The 16017-nt window shown below is 34.1% G+C and overlaps 3 protein-coding genes and 1 non-coding gene across 4 annotated transcripts; 2 read left to right on the forward strand and 2 right to left on the reverse strand.

The window, feature by feature from the left end:
• Positions 1-1489: 1489 nt before the first annotated feature.
• On the reverse strand, positions 1490-1563 carry TRNAT-AGU (transfer RNA threonine (anticodon AGU)). The gene has a single exon. It is a non-coding gene; the product is annotated as a tRNA-Thr (tRNA).
• Positions 1564-1732: 169 nt separating this feature from the next.
• LOC130977012 (protein DEHYDRATION-INDUCED 19-like) lies at positions 1733-3503 on the forward strand. The gene is made up of 5 exons (XM_057902041.1): positions 1733-1875; positions 1964-2118; positions 2665-2742; positions 2960-3201; positions 3330-3503. Exons 1-5 carry the CDS (start codon positions 1815-1817, stop codon positions 3448-3450), a joined length of 657 nt encoding a protein of 218 aa, XP_057758024.1. The 5' UTR covers positions 1733-1814; the 3' UTR covers positions 3451-3503.
• Positions 3504-3860: 357 nt separating this feature from the next.
• LOC130976939 (uncharacterized) lies at positions 3861-7829 on the reverse strand. The gene is made up of 6 exons (XM_057901934.1): positions 7417-7829; positions 6805-7016; positions 4963-5242; positions 4795-4880; positions 4600-4691; positions 3861-4512 (listed from the first exon to the last, which is right to left on the reverse strand). Exons 1-6 carry the CDS (start codon positions 7720-7722, stop codon positions 4268-4270), a joined length of 1221 nt encoding a protein of 406 aa, XP_057757917.1. The 5' UTR covers positions 7723-7829; the 3' UTR covers positions 3861-4267.
• Positions 7830-13961: 6132 nt separating this feature from the next.
• LOC130948760 (pathogenesis-related protein 2-like) lies at positions 13962-14704 on the forward strand. Its single transcript, XM_057877649.1, has 2 exons — positions 13962-14198; positions 14269-14704. The coding sequence occupies exons 1-2, from the start codon at positions 14021-14023 to the stop codon at positions 14562-14564; spliced, it is 474 nt and encodes a 157-aa protein (XP_057733632.1). The 5' UTR covers positions 13962-14020; the 3' UTR covers positions 14565-14704.
• The last annotated feature ends 1313 nt before the right edge of the window (positions 14705-16017 follow it).

Raw genomic sequence — 16017 nt, forward strand, 5'->3', positions numbered from 1 at the left:
CTATGAGTCGTCTAATAAGGCAAACATATTAGTCCACCGACAAAGTTGCATCTTCAATTCTTCATAAAAGCCAAGGTTGTCCACTTTACTAAGCTTGGTTTTTCTTTGTTACAGGCATAATTATTCATTGTTTATTTCTATTTCTATCTGTTTAAATTTTTTATAGAAGTAGTATTATTTCATGTAACTCATTATTGTTATCTTTCACACGGTCTAAAGCATATCTATAAATTAATCAAGAAGAACATTCAATTCAGCAGCAATTATGCGCCCCGGGGGGATTGGTTTCGCATTTTGCTGTATATAAAAAAAAATAATTATAATATATTTATGTATAAATATATATTATTTAATTTATTTTATTTAGATGACTAGTTTAATAATTGATATTTTTATTTTTTTTCAAAAAGATTAATGTGTAGCAGTATTGAGCTCATACACAAAGCAGGACTCTAATCCACTACACTTACTTAAACGGGTTAGTGAGCTAATCACTAGATCAACTAGTTTTATATAATTTAATTTGATATACATAAATCAAGATCATGAATCCGCAACATTTTTTTTCCCATAAAGTGAAGAAGTAGCTTGCAGTGTGTTAGCGCTTTTCGTACAACACGTATTGATGATCCAGTGCACGTGGTGCAAACCATAACAATCGCCTGACATGTTTGTTATTCATCCTTGCTTACCTTCTTGAGCTACCATTATCTTTTGGATTTGAAGATAACGAAAGAAAATGAAAATGGGTTTATGCTGTAATTGTTGCTCACTTTTGTCTTTGAAATTTATTCTCTGACGTTTGTTATATTAATGTCCACATTTGCTTTTCCCTCATCATGATTAGAATAACATATCCTTTTAGCTAACGAATATTACATCATCCCTCTATATGTGTCAATCCAGGAGGAACAATCATAGGGTTCAATTCTATCCATGGTTCTGAAAACCGGACCGGACCGGCCGGTTCAACCGGAAAAACCGGGAACCGGTCAGTTAACCGATCCGGGTAAGCTAAAAAACTGGCCAGCAAAAAATCGGTAAAAAACCGGTCGAACCGGCCGGTTAACCAGTAAACCAGTCGAACTGACCGGTTTTTTAACGGTTTTTTATTAAATTAATATATTTAAAATTATTTTTAGGTTTTTTAATAATTTTATTTAATATTTAATTAAATCGGTTGAATTCCGGTTGAACCCCGGTCGAACCATTAAACCATTAAACCAATAACCTCACCGGTTCATTGACCGGTCCGGTTCTCGCAACCTTGATTCTATCCTCTCATCGTAATATGATTGATGGAAAGTCCAAAAACGAAAAGGAACAAAGCAAGCCAAAATAATTGGACGAAGTCTTGCAAAGGGTAAATCGGTAAATGTAAAAGGTCACATGCAATATCTCAATAGCTTTCTTCCTTTTTTTTTTTTTAGGACCCCACAAGGGGTATTGGGCTGGGTCCTATCAGAGGCCCACTAGAAAGTTAAAAAACTGCTCTCGTTGAGAGTCGAACTCAAGACCTCCCGCTTACTAAACGGGTGCTCTAACCAACTGAGCTACGAGAGCTTGTTGGTAAGCATAACATTTAAATTATAACTATTCAAAATATGTTCCTGGGAAAATTGGCGGGTCTCTCCTGAAGCTGAACGGTGAGAGCCTGAGAGGCAGTTAGTTATGAATTCTCAAGTGTGATTCGGAAATGTGAGAGACACGTGGCGTTCTGCATTCTCTTCTCTTCGCCGAGTCTTCGTTGAGGTAGTTAGGGTTTTACTTACCAGTGTGTCTGAACACTGAACTGAACTCAATAGAATTCAAGAATGGAACCCGATCCTTCCTCTTTAGCTTCTTTCAGCAGCACTGATATTCAATCTCTTGCCGGTTCTCTCTTCTTTTTCTTAGCTCTTTTTCCTTCTTTTGTTTTCGTCGTTTCTTCATTGTATCAGTCAATGATCGCATTGTGTTGCAGATCTGCTCGCAGATCTGGTCCTCGGTGAGCAATCGGTGGATGATGATTTGAGGCCGAAGCAGGAGTTTATGTGCCCTTTCTGCGGCGAAATTCACGACGCCGATTCACTTAGCTACCACATTCATGATCAGCATCCCCGGCATCTCACCAATGGGGTATTCACTTCTTTCTCTTCTCTTCTCTTTTCTTTCTTTCTTTCTTTCTTTCTTTCAGTTCTAATTCCGATGTCCTTTGCCGTTATTATTGTTATTTTTGTAATCATAATAATTTCTTGTACGTGTGCAGCTCCTTTTCAATTTGTTGTTTCTTGCTTTAATAATGATCATGGTGTTATTCTGAAACTTTGATGTTCCTTCCAGTTCATTAGCGTTTTTTACCTTCTTCTTTTATGAATTGCTATGGCGGTCTTTTAATTACGAATGGTGTGGAAGTGTGGAACTGTAGCATTTGTAGGTAGGAGTTTTGACTGTGATAATCAAAACGGAAATGAATTGTTTATAACTCTTAATTTTTTAGATTACATTAATCAACTTATTTTTTAAAAAGTTTCCATATGAAATAATTATGTCATCGGTCCATGCAAATTGAATTCGTTTTTAATCATGTTTATCCACTTAAGTTGGGATCATTATTATTGTCTAGGTAATTTAGGGTAGTCACATTCATGTTCCTCGTTGAAATTTCACAGCTTATGTTTTCAGGACTGTCCAATTTGTGAAGAATCGTTAGGGATGGAACTTGTCGGTCATATTGCTAGAGAACATGGAGATCTTCTGAAAATATCCTTTAGAAGCTGGGATTCTTTCCATTTTTTGGTTATTTTTAGTTTTCACCTTCTGCTGAATTGGATCCACGCTTATTTAATTGCACCAGCCACATTAATCCGGGGATATATTTTCATATGGTATATCTCATTCCAACTACTATTCTTTTTCTTGCTAGATGTGATGGATAATTGGTGTGGTTTTTACAAGTTTCTCCTTGACCAGAAATTACGTGCAGCGCAAAAGAAGGTTCAGGACTGGAGGCTCGAATCCTACATTGAGAAACGAACTGGATAAAGAAATATGGAACCACCTATTAAGAGATTTTTCATGCATAGCTCCCTCTGAGCTTGATCCTTTGCTCTCATCATTTATTTCCACCCCAGTTTTAGCTGACGAACAATTCAGTGCACAAGTACAACCTCCATTGGAAGCTATTGAAATGCAAAGTTTAGAAGGCGATTTCTTGGAAAGGTAGGAATGTCGGTATTTTATGTTTGATCAAAGAGTTTTCGTGCTTGGAATCTCAGGTTGATATGATCATGTTTAGTCTTGCTGTCAAGATCGTCCTTCACAGCTGTTTCTTTCCTTATGCTGTTCAGAGAACCTGAACCGTTGCAACCATTGGACAAGGATCAAGCCGAGAAAGATCCAAGGTTTGAGTTCGTTCAGAGGTTACTGATGTCTGCTATTCTTGATAATAACTTACCAATGAAATTGTAGCTAGTTCTGACGTTATTGAGGGAGGGGGTTTATGCTCATTGATAGAGTGAATATGTGGCAGAACGATTGAATGTGTCCATAATGTAACTAGACTTATCTACAATTGTTCATATAAATGCAATTAATAGTATTTTGATTGTCACCTGTGTTGCTTCCTCTTGGCCAATTGCCATTGTGAATGAAATATCCGCAAACAAGCATGGATCCTTGGAGAAAGCAAGTACTTGGAATCTTAGATGAGTGACAATTTCAAGTCCCAACCCAAATAGTTGCCAATTTGCCATTTTACAAAACATTACTTTATACGTCGCCCACCTTTTAAATTGGCAGTTAACCTTCTATCCAACATTAAACAACAAACATTAGGAAGCAGCAGCTTGTTAGTGTAACATCTGATCTTAACACAAGGATTTGTATACTGGGAATCAACATGTATCGCATATGCTAGACAACAATAAGTGAAATAAGTTCTTTTACATAGACTTTGGCTCTTTTCCCCATGATCTAGATAAGCCACATAAAAGAAGAAAACCTTGGTTAAAAAGACTTGACATCCTGTGAAGAACAGAACTATAAAAGTAGACCATCCTCAAATGAAGAACGTATAAATTTCAATGCCTACTCTTTTCCTGAAATACTTACAGAGGCAGAAACCCTTCTGTACTATTTTAGGAAAATACAAGTGATCCTAAAGTTTATGTATAGCCTTCCGGAAAAATAACTGTTCAATTAATGGACAACACAGTATATTAGGCAGGAGCTGGGCAGCTTCTGTTTTTGAAATAAAAAACAAGGTAAGAAAAAATTATATCTTTGCTCATCTCAAATATGTACAACGGGTAATAAAGTAATTATAATCAGGATGTTCAATACGCAATCGCCTGAGCCAGTTTTCGGCAGATTGCATCAGAGAATTGGCTTTCTGACATTCGGAAACCCCCTCAGGATCCCAGACAGAAACTTTGAACTTGTGAAAAGCAAGCCCAAAGATTGGCAGGGATAACTTTGATGATATGTCCCTACCTCTTGAATAATGGATATGAAGCCCATCAGTATTTGGACCTGATTCAAAGGTTAAGCAGGTAAGATTGATGTCCCTTCACATACATTTTGCACATATAAAAGCTTAACAAAGATAGCAAGGCATACTCTGCAAAGCCGTCGACAGGGAATGGTAGGTCAGGAAGCAGGCACTCAGGCTCTGTAGCGTTGGACCAGTAGGTATTCTATATATTGGATACCTTCATAACAGAAACAGAAAATATTCCTTTCAAAATTAACAATTATAACATGAATCATCCACCCACAACAATTTGAAAACCAATAAGTATAGAAAAAACATACCAAGCCAGTGAAACCCAACTAGCAGGTGAGAGATCACAGCTCCAGTATGTCTTCAACTCTGGAAAGTGACGTGCAAGATCAGAAATCTGAGTCAAACAATATGAGGATTTGTTAGACTTAAAAAGAAAAAGTCCCAATGTGGTATTTTACCAAAGGAAAATGTCTTGCCTTGTCTGCTAATGGAGCACGATTATAAGGTGTCTCACGCTCGAAGTATTCAAATATTTTCTGACCAGGTGGGTTGCAGCTCTGAGTCTCATCACTAGATGAACTCACAAAAGGCATACTTCCTGACACCCTTTCCAGACCATGAATGTTGGCATCTGATATGTTAAGATGATTCCTAATGCTAGGGATGCTATTTGTTCCTCGTTCATGACAATAACCACTGCTACTATCACTGCTTGTCTCTCTTGCTGATTCAGAATCACTTTCTTGACTAGGCTTCCTGAAATAAAATGAAATTGAGAAGAACACTATGTTATTGACACATTAAACAAGTGGTTAGCTAATCAACTTCAGTTGAAATGGTAAACTGGCCTCCTGTAAAAGGACCAGGTTCTAGGCTACATTCATTTCAAAATAAGACTGAGAAATGGAAAAAGGTAAAATAACTAGGTGGTCTCCTATATCTGAACTCCTAGTAAATGGGTGACTATATCTTTTTTATCATAACAGATATAAGATAAATATGTATCATACTCAATGTCATCTAGAACTTGCAGGAAAAAATATGAATAGTCCTCCTAGTAGGCAACAAGAAGTCTATAAGCAACAAATGCACAATTGACAGTATTTAATAGAACTTAAGGTGGGTAGCAGACAGAGGGAACACGCGAAATGTTCCACTTGATTCAGCTAATATGTGTAACATGAGGTAAGTAAATCAAGTTTAGCTGTGATGGTGTATTGGTGTGACCCTAAAACAACTAGCTCAAGATAATTTAGTAGCATCATATGACAAAGGAGGGCAGATCATGGTAGCCACTTTATTATTGTGGTCAGCTAATGTTTCTCATACAGATGTTTCATCCATATCAGTTTTCAGACTTTCAGCAAGGCTAAGGAATTTGAGTTCTTTAGCTAGTTAGTCCATCATCATGCTTGCACCAAACTGTTATCATTCATCATGCAGTTACTGAGAGAAAGTTATCAATATTCAATACCATGTCAGTAGCCAAGACAAGATCAATGATAGCTAACTACACCTAAGCATGATTGGATAAAAAATGAGTGCACTATAGAGAGAGAGACTTGGGAATAGCACCTAGCATTGAGAAGATGTTAAAATCTTGCCTTATATGGTTTCAACATAAATGGAGAAGACCTGTAGAGGCCCTCCTAGTAAGAAAGAGTGTTAAAATAATAGTTCAACATATAGCTTAATAGTTAGAACTATAGGGAGACCTAGAAAAACCATACATAAAACTATTAACATTTAGATCGAATACCAAGATGTTGTTTGATTATTGTAACTAACCCCACTTGGTGGGACAAGACTTAGTTGCTCTTATTGTATTGTCATCCCCACACATGCAGTGATCAGCTGGAGCATATTAAGAATAGATAAACTAGAGCAAAACTAATATGGAAGGGGTATCATGTATCACGGGGGCATAATCTCTGAACTCTGTCATTCTTCAATCCGTAGAGAAAAAAGAAAATTTGGTCTTGGCCTCTTCAGCACCAGCAACAGTCATGCATTAATCAACATAACTTTATAAAGCTAAGTACTATCACACTCAATTATTGTAAGTTCTACTCAGAGGAGGCTAAGCATCAAGCTACTAAAGAGAATCTTAGTGTGATTGCTGTTTCGATACATAATCCTAATTTTTATGTCTTCCCTTGTAAGAGAGGATTACAAGTACAACCCTCCAATGAATAATAACAAATTGAAAAAGAGCAAAAATTAGGAAAATTGCATCAGAATATATTAAATAATCAGAAATTGGCCAGTCGTTTGAGTTTCTACAGTTAGAACTAGCTTGTTTGCAGTGGCACACTGACCTTAACCGTGAAGGTGGTTTTGATGGGTCAATGTAGAGCTGAATGGCAGACAAGGAAACATTGTAATACTGCGTCACGGATTCACTCCCATTCAACATCAGAGGTACACCCGCCCCATATGCACTCCATTCCTTAAAAGATTCCCACAAGTCCCCAAGCACAAAGTATGGATGTAACTCTGCCTCCGTTGGCTTCCACTTCTTAGAGCTTGTCTGTTGATTCCCAAAAGAAAAAGAAAGTTTCCACCCAAATAAGCCAAATTGCCCTTTGAAACAAACCCAAACAACTGAAGCTATCTTGAATAGCAAGGGCATTCTAATTATATATACGCCACCTTCTTTGCAATAGCTCAATTTAAGGAAAATCTCAAAGCAAGGCATAAATTATAAAAACATTGGTAGCATTCATCTATAAACGAAGCATTGATTAACTCAAGATCCCTTTTTTTTCTTAAACAAAAAAATTCACTAGTAGGGTCCATTGCTCCTACTTCCCTACAAATAGAGAAAATTCACCTCATCGGTCATGCGAAAAGCAAAGAGTGATATGAATATCAAAAAAAAAAAAAAAAAATCGTTGCAGGATGAAGAAAAGGATTGAATTGATGAGAACCTTGGGGAGATATTGGGCGGGAACAAGGGGAGTGGTGTACTCCAAGAAGCGATCCAAATTGGAGATGTCAGATGTAGCACGCGAAGAAATCGAGCAATCGGAGGAGGAGCCGGGCCTGTTCTCCGACGAGGTTCTGGAAAGCGAAGACCTCTGCGGCGGGTCGTGGTGGTGGTACTGGTGGTTGGGGTGGTGCTGCTTCTCCCTGTGTTTGCGGAGGGGCGGGGGGCTGTAAAATCGATTATCTCCGAGATGACGATTCCGGGTGCGGTTTCCGCCGGATATAGCGGCGCCACCAGTGGCCGACATTGAGTTTAAGAAATAGGAGGCGTAAAACGACGACGTGTTTGGGGATGTTAGGTTAAGAGAGTGTGAGTGAAAGTAACTAAGTGGAGAGGGGAGAAGAGTTGAGGGTTTAACCTATTTTATGCTATTCCCTATGTCTCACGCAATAGTCAAAACGCTTGTTTCTTATTTTATCGCGCGTGTTTAAATTATTATACTGAGACCGGTAGTTTTAGTTTACGCAATGCTACATGCCACGTCACGTAATCCGTAAATCACTACACTTTCCTGTATTCCTACTCCCTAGATTTACACCCCCATGTGGAAATTAATACCAATTCCGTATTCAGAAAATCTAACATTAATATCTGAAAAATATTAAAAAATATTAATTCGGTATATTTAGTCAATTTAGATATAATATTTTATTTAGGAGAGAACGCGGATCGAATTGGATATGGCTAAAATTTCGATCCAATCTGCATTAAAATTATCGAATCAAATTGGATCTAATATCTGCAGCTTTTTTGTTTGAATCCGATCTGCGGATTGAATCGGATATCGAATATATCTCTAAAACACAAAAATATTTTTGAAAATTTATTTTTATTAAAAATATCAATAAAATTTATTTTTCTATTCTTTTAAATATGTTTATTATTAAAATAATATTAAACATACTTTTTTAAATAATAAATTAAAATAATATAACATATATGATAATTATTAGTTCAAATAAAACATAAAAAGAATATTTACTTATTTATTTTCTTATTTTTGCGGATTGGATATACGGATATCTACACAAAATCCACAATCTGATCTTATTAGTATGCGGATTGGATCCATATCCGGAACTTTCGGATCAGATTCGGATAAACACCGCTGATATGCGGATCGGATCCGATCCATGAACACCCCTAACTCATCTATCAAACATAATATTATGTCTTAATATTCTATACTTATAAACAAACGTAGTCATACAGTTTGAAAGAATATTATGGCTATCATTGACGAAGTAAGTACACAACATATGTTTCATATTCACTAGCAAACTCAAATACAATAGTCAAATATTGAGTTGTATGTAGAGTTTGAACATATAGACGAGGATGGAATTCAACATGACCTAGACATAAAAGATGATAAAACTGAAGTGACAAAGGAACAGTGATAACGAAAAAGACTTTAAATCTAACTACGGAGCCTGTGGCGAGAATGAGGATGGTGATGGGAGAGGCGAGGCAGTTATGAAAAACATAGTAATTTTACCCGCAGTCAGTCCTTTGATGTTTCACCTTTTATGTGTAGTTTGGATCTTGACGCCATGTATGCACTGGAATTATCCAAATATGTGAATATAGGTACATGAGGAGTGAGTAATATATTTTTCTCTATAGGTGTTGTTGTTCCTAAAGATGGGGAGTTCATGATCGAAATGGAATACAGTTCCAGATAATCGATCGTTGCGGCAATTAGGAATTACACTATCTTTAGAGGAGTCGATTACATTGTGTATGAGTTTCAGTCACATATATTGTATGCAAAATGCAAAACATATGGTCGTAGGTGTGATTGGCTTATTCAATATTGTTTGATACGGAAGAAAAATTGTTGGGAGATACGGAGATACAACAGGAGGCACACATGCACCATAGAAACTATTCACAGGACCACTCCAAATTAAACTCAGATTCAGACACGATTGCAAAGACTATAAGGCCATTGGTTGAAACCGCCCCATTCCTGGAAGTGAAATCTATAATTACGGAAGTTCAGTTCAAGTTCAATTACAATATCAATTACAGGAAGGCTTGGTTGGAAAAGTAGAAATCGATCAAAAAACTCTTCGATGGTTGAAAAGATTTTTACCAAGCTTTGTTATTGTGATGCACGGTAATGGTTCATAAGATGTCTGGTTCAGTTGTCTAAATAGAAACACGACTCTTATATAACGAGAGTGAAGAGTTGGAAGGTGTCTGGACACTTCACCGAATATTCTAGAGTTTCAATCTATATATTAGAGCGTTCCGACATTGCAAACCTCTAATTCAAGTTGACGGCACATGTCTTTACGAAAATATAAAGGTATCCTTTTGGTTGCAGTTACACAATATGTAAACTAAAATATTGTGTCAATTGCTTTTATTATCATGGAAGGAGAGACTGCAGATGTGTAATACTTTTTCTTCAGTAATTTATGAAGGCATATTGTTAGGAATAATGGTGTGGAAATAATATCTGATTGCTATGAATCAATAAAGACAGCAATCTAGCAATATTGATTGGAAATCTTCCTATTCTTTCTTTATTTCTCACTTCAACGAGTGAAGCAAGGTTCGTTTATGCTGAATTTAAAGGCCAAATCATTATTGCATCACCTATTTCTGAACACACGTTTGTCTCCTGCATGCAGGTAAGCACAACCCGCATGTTAAAAAAGATGTTAAAAGGAGTCTGAAAAGGTGCACATAATCTCTAAAAAATGTAACTAAAATCTCTAACGAAAGAAAGCATTACGTCTCTTACGTGTTGAGTAATAGTTGACACGTAATTACGTCTATATATTGTATCAGAACAACTCTAAACGTCCACAATACTATAAATCACCTTAAATATCAATATGGTGCAAATACACTACTTATTTTTTTATATAAAAAATAATTTCTGTCCTAATTCTAGATAACATCAATACTTAAAAAAAATTATTTTAAGTGTATACAATTTCAAATTGTATAACAAATAAATTATTAAAAATACTTACTCATAATATACATGTATAATATTTTTTTTATAAAAGATAATATGTTACTAAAGTTTCTAATGATATTAGATACTTTAAAAATTATTTTCACAATACTAATAAGATAAAAAATAGAAATGTTTATCAGTGTATGTAAAAAATATTTTATGCAAAATATTTTGTAAATAATAAATAAATAAATTGTCTCTACTTATATAGAATGTATATTTATTCAAATTCATAAAAATAACTCATCCAACATCAAAAAATTTAATATGTGTAATAATAATGCATAACGTTTTAATTTATGTATTAATAGTACATGAATAAAACAAGTTATATATTCGTTTACCAACAAAAAAACTATAAATTATTCCTTGCGAGTATTTAGGAGGGGAAATGTGAATCGAACATAAAAATTTTATACACACACAAGATATACAAAAAAAGTAGAAAATTGTGGTATCAACCATGAATAATAAATTAAACTAAACTTATTATAATTTATAAGTATAAATATATTTGTTTTCAAAGAGGTTTACCCAAGCTGATAAAAGATTTTGGACCTGATGGAAGGGTAGTCCGAAACTCTTGGGCCAGGTCAGGTATACTCATATTTGGGCTTATTATGGACCCTCTTCAACTCTGGTTTCTTTAAAGAGGCGTCGTAGTAAAAGAGTGGACTTGTGTGGTTTTGGGCTACTGATTTTTGAACCCAACTAGAAGGAACAATATCATAAAAGGTTACGGGGTTCAGATCCAAGACGAATTAGTCTTCGGCTTATCGAGTTGGAGATATCGTAGACAAAAAAAAAGTTATGTGCACATTTTTATGATATAAAAATAATAAAAATAAAAACCTGAATAAAAGAGGGATAGATATAGATAACCTATAACGTTATTGAAAAGTTATTATTCAATACTATTCAATTGGGTTAGATTAAATCAATTTTAAAAAATTGATCTAGGATCCAATCCATTTTTTTGTGGTTTTCACCTTTTGTTAAGATCCAGTATAAATTAAAATTTTACAGTTCTAACCGAAATAAATGATCAGTTTTAAATGAGGATAGATAGAACTCCTGTTAAAGAAATGGGGTTTTGGGGTGGGGTTGTGTAATTTAAAATTTGTGTTCTAGAAGGGCGTCTATAAACTTTTGTGCCCAGTGCATTATTAAATTTCTTTGGACCATTAAATAGTAAACATTACACACTTTCGTTGAACGATTTATGGATAATCTTATAACTTTCCTGAAATTCCGTTCGTCCTAATCGCAATGTTTGACAAACTCTTAAAGAAGAAGTGGAAGATGTAGAAGAAATCTAAGAGAATTTTACATAAAATATTTAATTATGTGTTATCATTATAGCAAAAAGTTTATATATAATTTATAACTTTAAGAATTTTATTGCATGATGATAATAAAATTAGACACTCTCCTTATATATATATATATATATATATATAAGTTAGTAGTTTAGAAACCATTGAAATTACTATAAATTAAGATCCAAACTTGTTACGTTTTGTCATTTTGTCAATTATTGTGTTATATTTTATGAATTGAAAGGATGACATACATATTTATTTTATAAAAGTGGATCTTATTTAATCTTGTCATCATACCCTTTTTTTAATGTAGAAACTAGTGAGGTTTAATTTGCTTTAAACAATGAAAAATGGCATGTAATATTCTAGTTTCTAGAAAAAAAAAATGGATTAATTAATGGTCAAATAGTCAATTATATTTCATGCGTTAATTTATTAATTATAAAAAAATTACTTATCTAAAATTCATCCCTTAAAAGATACACGAGTAAAACAAATTAGTAGTTTCATTAGTTAGACTATAATATTTTACTAATTTGATTCATTAGATACTTTGGGATCAATTTAAAACGTTTAATATTAAAAAAAATTAAGTATTATTTTTTTCCCAATATTTGGGATAAATTTTAAAGTTTTTCCTAATATTTTAATGGTTCTATTTAAGTTCTTAACGTTTCAAAATTGACTCAATGTTGTCCTGCCGTTAGGGATCCGTTAACAAAATTGACGGCAGGACAAAATTGAGATAATTTTGAAACGTTAAGGATTTAAATAGGATGAAAATGTTGGGGACAAAAATAATACATAAAAATAAATTTTATTTTTATTTTTCAATAATATCAATTTTTTACTGTACATAGTATTCAATTATTTTTTAATCACATCTAAACAAATTATAGTTAATCACATTACTTTCATTCTAAATAAATTAATTTTTTTTATAATTTTACTCATAAATTACAATTAATCACGTTACTTTAAGCATAAAATTATAAAAAAACTAATTTATTTAGAATGAAAGTATAAAATTATAAAAAAAAGAATTATAAGTAATGTAATTAAGTAATAAAAGTAAAATTATATTACTTTAAGTGTAAAATTATAAAAAAATAAATTTATTTAGAATAAAAATAATGTGATTAAGGGTAATTTACTTAGATGTGATTAAAAAATAATTAAATACTATATACAGTAAAAAATAAATATTATTAAAATTTATTTTTATGTATCATTTTTTTTCCTCAACGTTTTTATCCTATTAAAGTCCTTAACGTTTCAAAATCGTTTCAATTTTGTCCCACCGTCAATTCTATTAACAGATTTCTAACAATAGGATAACATTGAGTCAATTTAAAATATTAAAAACTTAAATAGAACGATTAAAATATTAGGGACAATATTATAAAAGCGACATTTTATTCTTTTAAAAATTAAATTGGTGCGCTCATGATCTTGAATGAAATTATTATAATCTAATTAAATTGATACACTCGTGATCTTGAATGACCAATATTTTAGTTAATAAACAGTTTTTTTTATAACATAAAAAATATATTTGTAAAAATAGAAAATATACTTGATTAATTTTTTTTTTACTTTTTTTATATTAACTATAAAAATATTATTTACACAATAAAATTAACTGTTAAAATTAACAATCTTATATTTACATATAAATATATACAATTTAATTTATTTTTAATATATATTCTATCGTAATAAGTAATTTTAACCGCTTATTTTAGTGTATAGTTAATTATATCAATCCTGCTATGTTACCAACAACATTTCTACCAACATCTGCCAATTCTTATTTATAAGAATATTTAATGAAAATATATTTATAAATGTGTCTAATAAAAATGTCTTTTTTATAATTATATTTAATAAAAATATTTTTATAAATATATTTTTACATGTGTCTCTTTATATATATTTAAAATATAATAATTAATAATTATTAATAATAAATTGACAGATAATATATTAACACCTATACTTTTTCTAATTATATATAGTTGAATATAAAGTATGATTAATGAAAATCAAAGACGACCCAACATGGCGGTCGTAGCAATGATGAGTCAGCACCTTCACATGCACACCATCCCCTCCTCATTCCCCATCATCACCCCGTTACCATTATATGCCTATAAATAGAAGCCACTCTTCTGCTCATCAACCACACACTACAAATCTACTTCTCATTCCTTTCATTCCTTCCCTTAGCTTCTTAATTCACAAGCATGGCCGTCTTCACATTCGAGGATGAAATCACCTCCACCGTCCCCCCTGCCAAGCTTTACAATGCTATGAAGGATGCCGACTCCCTCACCCCTAAGATTATTGATGACGTCAAGAGTGTTGAAATCGTCGAGGGAAACGGTGGTCCTGGAACCATCAAGAAACTCACCATTGTCGAGGGTCAGTAAACATACTATATATGTGATAGTTATGTGTTGTGAATTGTAATAATAATAATATATATATGCAGGTGGGGAAACCAAGTTTATCTTGCACAAGGTGGAGGCAATAGATGAGGCTAACTATGCATACAACTACAGCGTGGTTGGAGGAGTGGCTCTGCCTCCCACGGCGGAGAAGATAACATTTGAGACAAAGCTGGTTGAAGGACCCAACGGAGGATCCATTGGGAAGCTTACTCTCAAGTACCACTCCAAAGGAGATGCAAAGCCAGCTGAGGAAGAGTTGAAGAAGGGTAAGGCCAAGGGTGAAGGTCTCTTCAGGGCTATTGAGGGTTACGTCTTGGCCAACCCTACTCTCTATTGATTACAACAACATCATCAATTCTGTGTCGTTCAATGTTGCATGTTTCTTATACCAACCAAATTTGTGTGCTTGGTTTCTAATAAAATTTGAGTCTTTGTATCCCACTTCATCAATATAAAAAGTTAATACGGTTTTTTGAATTTCTTTGTTAATTCTTTTCAATTATTTTTCTTCTTTTTATTTATTTTCGCCCTCCGTACTATATACGATTGTCCATTATTGGTTGACGGAGTCGTATATGAATTCAACCACGTTACCGATAGATCTCATTAAGACACTTTGACAAGTTTGTTGAACCCTAAGCATGATCGAGAAAACTCAAAAATAGTGATAGAGAGACAGAAACAAAAATAATAAGATTAAAAGACAGAGATTAAGAGACAGAAATTGAAATAAATTTCAGTATTCTGTTTGGTGCAAAGTAGGAGACAGAAATTAAAACAAGAATGACATTCTAATTTAATTTATACAAAGAGTAAAATTAAAATTAATTAATTGAAATGAGAATATTTTAGATATAAAATGTTATTAAAGTTTTAATCTTAATTTTTAAAAATTTTAATCTCCTGTGTCCCTACTTTTTGAAGGTACTGAAATATTGAAATTTTAGAGACAGAGACAGAAATTTTGGTACCAGTCTCTGAACCAACAAATATGATACTGAGTCTCAGTCTCTCAATCTCTGTTTCAGTACCTCAAAACAAACGCTACCAAAGAGTTCCCTCGTTTGCAGAGAAATGCATATAAATTATGAATAATGCTAGGAACCAAGAAGGGGTTAGCAACTCCTGCCAATCCTTATTGGGTTGGACTCCAAAGTCCACCACAAAAAGAAAAAAAAATCATTCCCCCACCACCCCATTTACCCTAATTATATTTTATTTGCCCCAATTTACCCTAATAGCATTACCATTGTCGTTCCTCATCTCTCTATCTCTGTCCCGTCGCTCAAACTCCAGCAAACAAAAGCGCATCGTAGACCTCTTTCTCACGCCGTCAACATTGTCCTCAACAACACCGCTACGCGTCATCATCTTCGCCTCCCAAATAGACGACGTCACCACCACATTCAAGGATGCTGTCGTGGTCAATAGCGCTTCTCATCCCTTCCATTCGCTGGTTCAGACTCGGGTCAACCTCGCCGGCGCAGACTCGCCTTTTTTCTAAGCTCGCGACGTTGTGAACACCCACCTCCAAGCTGTGGCTTCTTTGCGCCACTACCGTGCTTCTCGCAGGCAACGCTGTCGTTGGTCTCGAACCCTCCCCTGCGTTGCGCGTTTCGGACGTTAACAACCACGAGAAGGATCTCTGGTAGTCTCTCGCGGCCTCGCGCCTAACCACGGCCTCCATCAGTCTCGCGGCCTCGCGCCTAACCATGTCCTCCATCAGTCCTAAGTCAGGCCCTCTAACACCTCTTCTTGCCGTTTCTTTTGACTTTTTGCTTGAATTTTTC

This window comes from Arachis stenosperma, chromosome 1, assembly GCF_014773155.1.
Source record: "Arachis stenosperma cultivar V10309 chromosome 1, arast.V10309.gnm1.PFL2, whole genome shotgun sequence".
Lineage (NCBI taxonomy): Eukaryota > Viridiplantae > Streptophyta > Magnoliopsida > Fabales > Fabaceae > Arachis > Arachis stenosperma.

Bases quoted from the DNA above. Each gene is read 5' to 3' on its own strand.
- LOC130977012 (XM_057902041.1), top strand. From the start codon at position 1,815: ATGGAACCCGATCCTTCCTCTTTAGCTTCTTTCAGCAGCACTGATATT. The intron at 1,876-1,963 runs GTTCTCTCTTCT...ATTGTGTTGCAG, and splicing joins TGATATTCAATCTCTTGCCG to ATCTGCTCGCAGATCTGGTC. The intron at 2,119-2,664 runs GTATTCACTTCT...TTATGTTTTCAG, and splicing joins CCCGGCATCTCACCAATGGG to GACTGTCCAATTTGTGAAGA.
- LOC130976939 (XM_057901934.1), bottom strand. From the start codon at position 7,722: ATGTCGGCCACTGGTGGCGCCGCTATATCCGGCGGAAACCGCACCCGG. The intron at 7,017-7,416 runs GTTCTCATCAAT...GGGAATCAACAG, and splicing joins CCGCCCAATATCTCCCCAAG to ACAAGCTCTAAGAAGTGGAA. The intron at 4,881-4,962 runs GCAAGACATTTT...TGTTTGACTCAG, and splicing joins GTGCTCCATTAGCAGACAAG to ATTTCTGATCTTGCACGTCA.
- LOC130948760 (XM_057877649.1), top strand. From the start codon at position 14,021: ATGGCCGTCTTCACATTCGAGGATGAAATCACCTCCACCGTCCCCCCT. The intron at 14,199-14,268 runs GTCAGTAAACAT...ATATATATGCAG, and splicing joins GAAACTCACCATTGTCGAGG to GTGGGGAAACCAAGTTTATC.